This window comes from Malaclemys terrapin, chromosome 9, assembly GCF_027887155.1.
Source record: "Malaclemys terrapin pileata isolate rMalTer1 chromosome 9, rMalTer1.hap1, whole genome shotgun sequence".
NCBI lineage: Eukaryota > Metazoa > Chordata > Testudines > Emydidae > Malaclemys > Malaclemys terrapin.
Genome location: NC_071513.1, coordinates 104436003 through 104444601, shown reverse-complemented (window position 1 = coordinate 104444601; position 8599 = coordinate 104436003). Strand labels below are relative to the sequence as shown.

Below are 8599 nucleotides of genomic sequence, written 5' to 3'. Positions count from 1 at the left end.
TGGGCCGAGCGCAGCGGGGTGCGGGGCTCGCCCCGGCCTGGGCTCCGGGAGTCCTGGGATGGGCCGAGCGCAGCGGTGTGCGGGACTCGCTCCGGCCTGGGCTCCGGGAGTCCTGGGATGGGCTGAGCGCAGCGGTGTGCGGGGCTCGCGTCGGCCTGGGCTCCGGGAGTCCTGGGATGGGCTGAGCGCAGCGGTGTGCGGGACTCGCTCCGGCCTGGGCTCCGGGAGTCCTGGGATGGGCTGAGCGCAGCGGTGTGCGGGGCTCGCGTCGGCCTGGGCTCCGGGAGTCCTGGGATGGGCTGAGCGCAGCGGTGTGCGGGGCACGCGCCGGCCTGGGCTCCGGGAGTCCTGCGATGGGATGGGCTGAGCGCAGCGGCGTGCAGGGCTCGCCCCGGCCTGGGCTGGCTCTGCAAGGCTGTGCTAGTGACCCCCGCCGCCTGGCGCTGGGCATGGGGAGCCCCACACCTAGACTGACCAGATGTCCCGATTTTATAGGGACAGTCCTGATTTTCGGGTCTTTTTCTTATAGAGGCTCCTATTACCCTCCACCTCCTGTCCCAATTTTTCACATTTGCTGTCTGGTCACCCTACCCACACCCCGCTCCATTGCGGGACTGCTCCCTGAGCCGCTCCTGAATCACACACAGGCACCAGCCCATCCCCCCAGCTTCCCCACCCTGCACCCCAGAGCTGCATGTCCTGCCCTAGTCACCAGCCTGCTCAGGGTACCTTCATTACCCGTCCGCCCTCCCTCCCTGTGCAGAGGGGACACACACCAGCCTTTGTAACCTGAGATTTCCCAAGCACCTCAACCGAAACACAACTGGTTTAGGTAAAATATAAAACTGGTTTATTAACTACACAGAGAACGATTTTAAGTGATTATAAGTAGAAGGCGTCAAAGGTCAGGGTTTAGTTACCAAAGAACAGAAAAGGTAAGCGCACAGTCTAACTCTTACCCCTGATGACATTAGGCAGTATTTGGACCGAGCACTTTTCTCACCCCGCTGGACATTTCAGTTCTTAATATACAGCCTTCCCCTTTCAGCCTGGGACTGATCTACTCAGTTCAAGTCTTTGGCTTCCCAGAGTTCTTGTTGTTTCCAGCATAGGTGGGAGGAGGAGAAAGGCCAAGGGACAATGCCACTGTCCCCTATTTTATACCCTCAGTCCATGTGTCTGGAAAATACCAGGTCAGACATGGCCTGGTGGGCTGTGCTGAGTCACAGGGTTGAGCAATCCCCTGCTGTGTGTGTCACTAGCAAATGTACAGCATATTTCAGAAACATCCGTACAGGAAAAGCTCCTAGCTTGATATGCACTATTGATATATGTATTTTGACAGAACAATGGGTTTCAGCAGATCTTGATCTTTTATAGGATATCTTACATGGCATGCTTTGTATGAAATATATCATAATTACACGACAGTGGCAAATATGGGGGTTCCAAGGTGCTGCTTTAAGGCACAGAGTGCCACAGGTGGCTCTCATTGTGTACAGAGGGGGGCATGTCCAGCCTTGTGGGGGAGGAGAAAAGTGGGACAGTGGGTCTTGAGCGCACTCCGACGTCTCACAATAAACAAACGGCAAATAAAAGGAGCTGATTTTGAAGCCAGGCTCGTAAATGCCTGATTCTTGAACACATGGGGTGGGCAGTTTTTGCATCGTGCTGCGGTGACATGGTGCTGTGCCGATGCCATTGGATTGTGACGGGCTGATGCAATAGGCTTGCTCAGTGGCAATGCACAGCAGTTGCATTATTACGTGACAACATTCCACGGGCCCCTAAACAGATTTTGGAACCCATCAGTCTCCTGAGACAGTGACTGGGGGAAGCTGGCTTGTCCGGCCCACAAATGTGAAGTGAAGTGGCAGCCCTCACACTGAGATGCTAAGTGCCAAAGCCTATCAATCAGTGAGTTTAGTCACATTATGCTTCATCAAAAGCACGTGCACGAGGGGATCAGGGCTTAGGACAAGAAGTGAAGCTGAAAATTGCATGGTTACTGCATCTGCTGGAGAATGGAAGGCAGAATAATGTAATTACCTAATTGAGAATTTTGCATGCAATGTATGTGTAGCCAGGTTCCTTTTTTATTTCACCCTTGCCGACTTCTGTTTTAGGTGTGTTTTTATTTAATCTGGCCTTGTGATTGTTTAGTTTTACCTTTGCATTATAGATGTTTTGATTTAACCCTTACCTTTTGATATTTGTGCATGTTGGTTTTATATGCTGATTTCAATAAAGAAATGGATGAGAAAACACAACATTATTATGGAGAGACTTTTAAATGTGCAGATTGACCACTAACATGTAACATGCTTATGCTCAAATGAATTTGTTAGTCTCTAAGGTGCCACAAGGACTCCTGTTCTTTTTGCGGATACAGACTAACACGGCTGCTACTCTGAAACCTAACGTGTAATAGTTACATTAAACAGTAGAGGGCGTCAAACTAAAAGACAATCCAGCAAACCCAGAAAAAAGTTGCTCCTGATGAATCTGATCTGAAACCCACCAAAGGCAATGGAAACATTCCATCAATTTCAGTGGCCTTTTGAGTTAGATGTTGGGTTGGGCTATTAATACAACTATATCAAGTTGCCAAAAATATAACAAAGCACAAATGTTTAATCTCTTTTAAACTGCTTTTCCTTTGTTTTCAGTGCAGAGAAAGAATCCTCCATACTACAGACTCTTCACTGGAACAAGAGTCTTTCCATTGACTTTTATCAGAGTTGGATTGGGCCGAGAAAGTGCAATAGCTAGGTGGATCCATAATCTTCCCTTAGAGTCATGCATGGTGAGGACCCTCTGCATGCATTTCTCTCCCCTTGCCACACAGAAGGGTGACTCAGCCATCTCTGCTTCACCCTTGCCCTTTCCCCTGACACTGGAGTCCAGGATCTGTACTGGGAATAGCAGCAGAGACTAGGCAGGCAGGGGAAGGATGGGTGATAATTTTGCCAACCCCAACCTTTAAAAAAAATCACAAGTCAGGACTCACAAGTCACAAGATTGTCTTAAAAATCTTGAGCCTTTAAACTGATTAATTGGAGGTTCATATAGTTGTCTCCTGGTTTTAGAGTCATTAGAAGACACCTGTTCAGTTTCCTCTGCAAACACGAGGGCTAGAAACTGAAAGTTGAGAGTCTCAGGTAATCTGACTTCTGTAGGTGGGGCTTAAAAAGAAACACCACATATCGTGAGGCTCGTGATAACATGACACCATAGGTGGGATGGAATGTGCTGTATTGGAGGTGCCTATGGTTCCCTTTCCCGCCCATGGAAATCAGTCAGAAAAGATAACAGTTTGGAGCTGTAAAATCTTTTCCGAAGTCCCATTCTCCTTGGCCAGGGAAGCCCTGGAAGCATGGCCCCACTAGAAGCAGATTTGAACCATTGTTTCTGACATGGGTTTGAATACTATGCAGTTTGCCAGAGCCTCCATTTGCATTTACATTGCATTGCATCCTGTGCCCCTTCGCTGCATCTGACCCTGACAGACATTGGTGGCAGTGTCACAGTTCAGGGGGACTGCACCTGTATTCCCATTCTGTAGGCTACCAAGGGTACTCATTCTCAGGCTTCCAGCTCCCCAGACATCACCTGTCTTTGGCAGAGACATGGATCTCTCTCCCTCTGACTGGGGTATTTCCAGGCTGAACAGTACAATGGGATATCCCTGACAAGACATGCTGCCTAAAAGGCTAGCATCTGTGCATTTCATTCTCTCCAGAGGCTATGAACAGCTTAACAGCCTGCAGTTGTATGTTACCATGCAGCAATTTTTAAGCAAGCACATTTGTTCTCCAGACAAAAGCATTACAGAGAAAACATTAGAAACAATAGAAGAACCTACATGCATGCTGATAAGCTTACCAGAGATAATCACCAACTTCAACAAAGGCTCGGCAGGGGTCAGTCCTTCAAACCCACACAGGGGATTTTCTGTGGTTACAATTCATAATGTCCAATGCTCAGACCAGCACATCCATAAATAGTTCCATCTTTCCTTTATACAGCTTGCGCCTTTGATCTTCAGATGCCGAGAACAGGTAATCGGCATACAATGGTTCTCTCCTCTGGGCATAACTTCAAAAAGCTGAGTTTTTGCATAACTGGAGATGGAAATTTGCATTCACCTCCCCCTAGAGATTCCCAAGAAAACCACTTGACAGTGTTTGCCCCAAAAGTCCACTCTTCTGACTCACTGGTCAAAGCAGTCCTTTGAAGATCATAACACTTCCCCCCTTAGAGAAGTTACATACAATCCTGGCTCCCAGTAATAAATAACCTTTGCATTTAATACAAAAAGACTCTAGAGATACAAACTTAATTCAATATTTTTTTTCAAGCATATTGCAGGAAATTGCCATCTCTGTCACAGGTAGCATCAAATAATTTTCTGTGTGTGGACTGGCCTCCGTCTCTCCACCACTCCTCTTTTTCTTCCTCTGAATCTTCTGGCCATTTCACTTCAGGAAGCACGACATCGGACCAGAACTTGCCCAGTGCTGGGGATATTTGGATTTGGGCTTATCTTGGGCCCATCTCAGATGAGAATAAAACACTAGTGAGTACAAAATATCTTGGGAAACTCTTGATTCTGACATAAGGTTTCAGCCGTATTACAATACATAGAGGAGTGATGTTTGCTTGTTTTTCTGTGGCTCAGTTCCTATCTCCCCAGATTTCCATACCGGAGTCATCACCACAGTATCTGATCTTTTGCTTGTTAAAACAAACATGAAAACAAGGAAGAGGGAAAGGATTAAAACAAAAACAAAAACACTGGGCAGGACGAATAATTAAACCAAGTGAGGGTTACCCAGACTGACTGAGAAGAAGTATTGGGCACAATTAAGAGACAAGGCAAGTCAGAAGGCAAAGGAAGGGCAAGAGAGGCAAGGCTGGCAATTAAAACCATCCAAGAGACAAAGGAAAGGGAGGGGGAAATTGGTGTGTTGCCCCCGTACCTGCTTTCTTGGCCTGGCTCCAGTGCTGTAGTCAGATCCACCCATGAGCAGCACTGAAGACTCCAGGGAGGATCGGGGCCCAGAGCTTCATCTAGTTATGCTGTAAGACCTGAAACACTCTCGGCATTAATAATAATAAATAATGACACTACTGATAACCCGATATGGGCCCCAATCCTACGTGCTGACTGGCATGGTTAGACTCTGGGTCCACCTGCATAGATGAGGGCCATGGTTTGGAATGTTAGGGCCCAGTCCTGGTTCTCCCATTGAATAGCATGTAATCAAGATTGGGCCCTTAGTTTTGACAGGTTGCTAAGTACGTAATAGAATAATAATGATGCCTGCTTCTCTCTCTCTCTCTCAGGCACACTCCCTAGCCCAAATAAATCCCATAATCTTTCAAGGTGAAGTATTCTCCTTTTGCCCTCCCCTTAAGGCTGCCTGCCAGCAGTGCTTGCTGTGTTACTGGAGCTGTGATTGGAAGTCAAGTCATGGCAGACACTCAGCAGATCTAACTTTTTTCTTCCTCCACCACCCTGAGCCGGCTTTGTACGTGGGAAGTCTCCTTTCAAGCAGCAACTCCAGTTAACAACAACAGCAAAGAGGAAACAGGAAAGACATATACATCTGAAAAAACCCCTACAGATGGGGAGGAGCTGCCTTCTCAGAATATTGGTAGTGTCATAAGAAAGGTGTGCACTTAGGAGTTCCTTAGCATGGAAGGTAATTAATCACTTCAGTTCAAAGAAGTGATTCTAACCCTGAAGACCTGTCCTGAAGGTGTTAGGACTCCAGAGCAAACACCATTTCATGGGGGAAAAGTTTGCCAAGAGTCACCATGCATTGCTCAGCAAGGGAGAGGAGAATGAAATGGTAAGTCACTGTCTTTCCTCTTATCTCTCTCTCAGCCTGAAACAATAGTCTTAGTGTGTTCTGTAGCAAAATTCTACAGCAGGGGTCGGCAACCTTTCAGAAGTGGTGTGCCGAGTCTTCATTTATTCACTCTAATTTAATATTTCGTGTGCCAGTGATACATTTGAACGTTTTTAGGAGGTCTCTTTCTAGAAGTCTATAATATATAACTAAACTATTGTTGTATGTAAAGTAAATAAGGTTTTCAAAATGTGTAAGAAGCTTCATTTAAAATTAAATTAAAATGCAGAGCCCCCCGGACCGGTGGCCAGGGCCACTGAAAATCAGCTCGCGTGCCGCCTTCGGCACACGTGCCATAGGTTACCTACCCCTGTTCTACAGCCTGGAGTTTAGCTTTGGACAGTAAGTGAAAATGTTCAGTCTGTCAAGGGCTTCATTAATATTTAAATAAATGGAAATGAAATTGTGTGGAATCAGTTTTAATCAGTTGGCAAGTGAGGGTAAGCCTGCAGTGCCCTCGGAGGTTTGATTCCAGCTCAGATACGCAGACCCCGCCTAGCTTTAACCGAGCCAGCACAGACACAGAGCAGAGAAGGTGCCGGGGCATGGACTCCGGCACAGGCTGTTAATCCAAATAAGCACTCAGGGTTCCAATGGGCTTGTTTAGCCTGCGTTGAAGCCTGTGCCGCCACATCTTCACTGCTGTGTTTAGCTGTGTGGCTAGATTAAAGCGAGGGCGGGGATGCCTACCTGAGCTGCAGACATACTGCTGACCTCAGTGTAGACATACCCGGAGAGCAGCGCTCCAAGGCAAGAGAAGAGCTCCACACAGCCTTCAAAGGCAGTGACTGATGATTTACATACAGGTGCATGCCACTTAACAGACAGCGCAAACGCGGTCCTTCTCTGCTCTGAAGAGTATACAAAGGGATTGATTCACTGAAAGGTCAGGGCCTAAAACAGGACAACACATCTCATTTTTAGCCATTGGCTGCTGTGCAGAGTGGCTCCACAAATGCCTCCACTGCTCTTGCAAAGTCTTTTAAAAATGCTAATTGTATTAATGTGACAAAAAAATGGGAATTTTTTGAGATATTTTTATGAAGCTGCTGTGTGCCTCAGCTTCCCCTCTATGTTGCATGGTTTCCTAGTGGGTGAAAAGGGTCTGTTTGCTCTCAGGGCAGGCTAGGACACAGGTGTGAGCAGCACCTCACTGTCTGGGACTAAGTGGGCCTTAATCCCCGTATCATTGGAGAATCCGTGATGACAATGGCAAATTCAGTCACCGGGACATTGAAACCTGGCAACCGAGACTATGGATTGCCCCACCTCTCTGGAGGGAGCCAAGCAGCATTTTTCCAGCTCTGGAACAAATGCCTGGGTGTGTGAGGTGGGAGTTGGCTGCTGGAGGAGTCGGGGAGGGAGAGGGGCTGAGAATCTGACAGAGCAGGTCAGACTAAGTGACAGAGCTTTGGGCTCTCGGGGCTAACCAGAATGGACTCTGCTATAATCTTCATTTCTCTAGGCCAGGGGCGGGCAAACTTTTTGGCCTGAGGGCCACATCGGGTTTCCGAAATTGTATGGAGGGCCGGTTACGGGAGGCTGTGCCTCCCCAAACAGCCAAGTGTGGCCTGGCCCCCACCCCCTATCTGACTGCTTCTCACCCCCTGACAGCCCTCCTGGGACTCCTGGCCCATTCAACCCCCCTGTCCCCTGATGGCTCCCCCAGGACCCCTGCCCGCTACACCCTCCTGCTCTCTGTCCCGACTGCCCCCCGCCGCCCCATCCAACCCCCCCACCTTTCTGATTCCCCCCCCCCCCGGAATCCCTGCCCCATCCAACCCCCTGTTCCCTGCCCTCTGACCACCCAAACCCCTATCCACACCCTTGCCCCCTGACCACCACCCCGAACTCCCCTGCCCTCTATCCAACCCCCCCTGCTCCCTGCCCCCTTACTGCGCTGCCTGGAGCACTGGTGGCTGGCGGTGCTACAGCCGTGCTGCCCAGAGCACCAGGACAGGCAGCCGTGCCACCTGGCTGGGGCCAGCCACGCCACCGCGCAGCACAGAGCACCGGGTCAGGCCCTGGCTCTGCAGCTGTGCTGCCCGGCAAGAGCACGCAGCCCTGCTGCCCAGAGTATTGCGCCGGCAGCGCAGTGAGCTGAGGCTGCAGGGGAGGTGGAACAGCAGGGGAGGGGCCAGGGGCTAGCCTCCCGGGGCAGGAGCTCCGGGGCCGGGCAGGATAGTCCCGTGGGCCAGATGTGGCCCCCGGGCCGTAGTTTGCCCACCTCTGCTCTAGGCTAACCAAGGACTTCTTATGCTGTGTTGCAGTCAACTAATAAACCCTACTGCATGACAGCGCTGGCTGAGTGTCACTGCAGATACTGGCCCAAGTGCATTGCTCCCTCAGATTGTACCAGCCTCCCTCAGGGTCTGTCTCAGGGGGACTCAGAGCTCAGGATGTGAAGCAGGAATGCGGGAGGTCCCAGAGGGCCAGTCTAAGGAGGCAGTGAAGCTACGTGGCTTACTCAGGAAGAAGAGTGAGAGCCCGAGGAGGTCTCCTCCCAGAGACTGTTCTAAAGCTGGGCCCAGAGCACTGGTCCTGGGGATCCCTGACAATTACATTTTAAATTTGTTTTTAGCATTAATTTGACTCTGGAAGAGTCAAATTATTGGCACGCATTTCTTGACTCTTTGGTAAAGATCATATCACTTGGTGTAATAATGTTCCTGTTTACATGG

General features: G+C 49.4%; 1 protein-coding gene across 1 annotated transcript in view; it reads left to right on the top strand.

Moving 5' to 3' along the window:
- Positions 1-5470: 5470 nt before the first annotated feature.
- LOC128843692 (probable cation-transporting ATPase 13A4) overlaps positions 5471-8599 on the top strand; it is a 67353-nt gene continuing 64224 nt past the window's right edge. Inside the window, exon 1 of the mRNA XM_054040727.1 lies at positions 5471-5858. Within this exon, the coding sequence (XP_053896702.1) occupies positions 5796-5858 (63 nt within the window). The 5' untranslated portion in view covers positions 5471-5795. The remainder of the gene's footprint in view (positions 5859-8599) is intronic.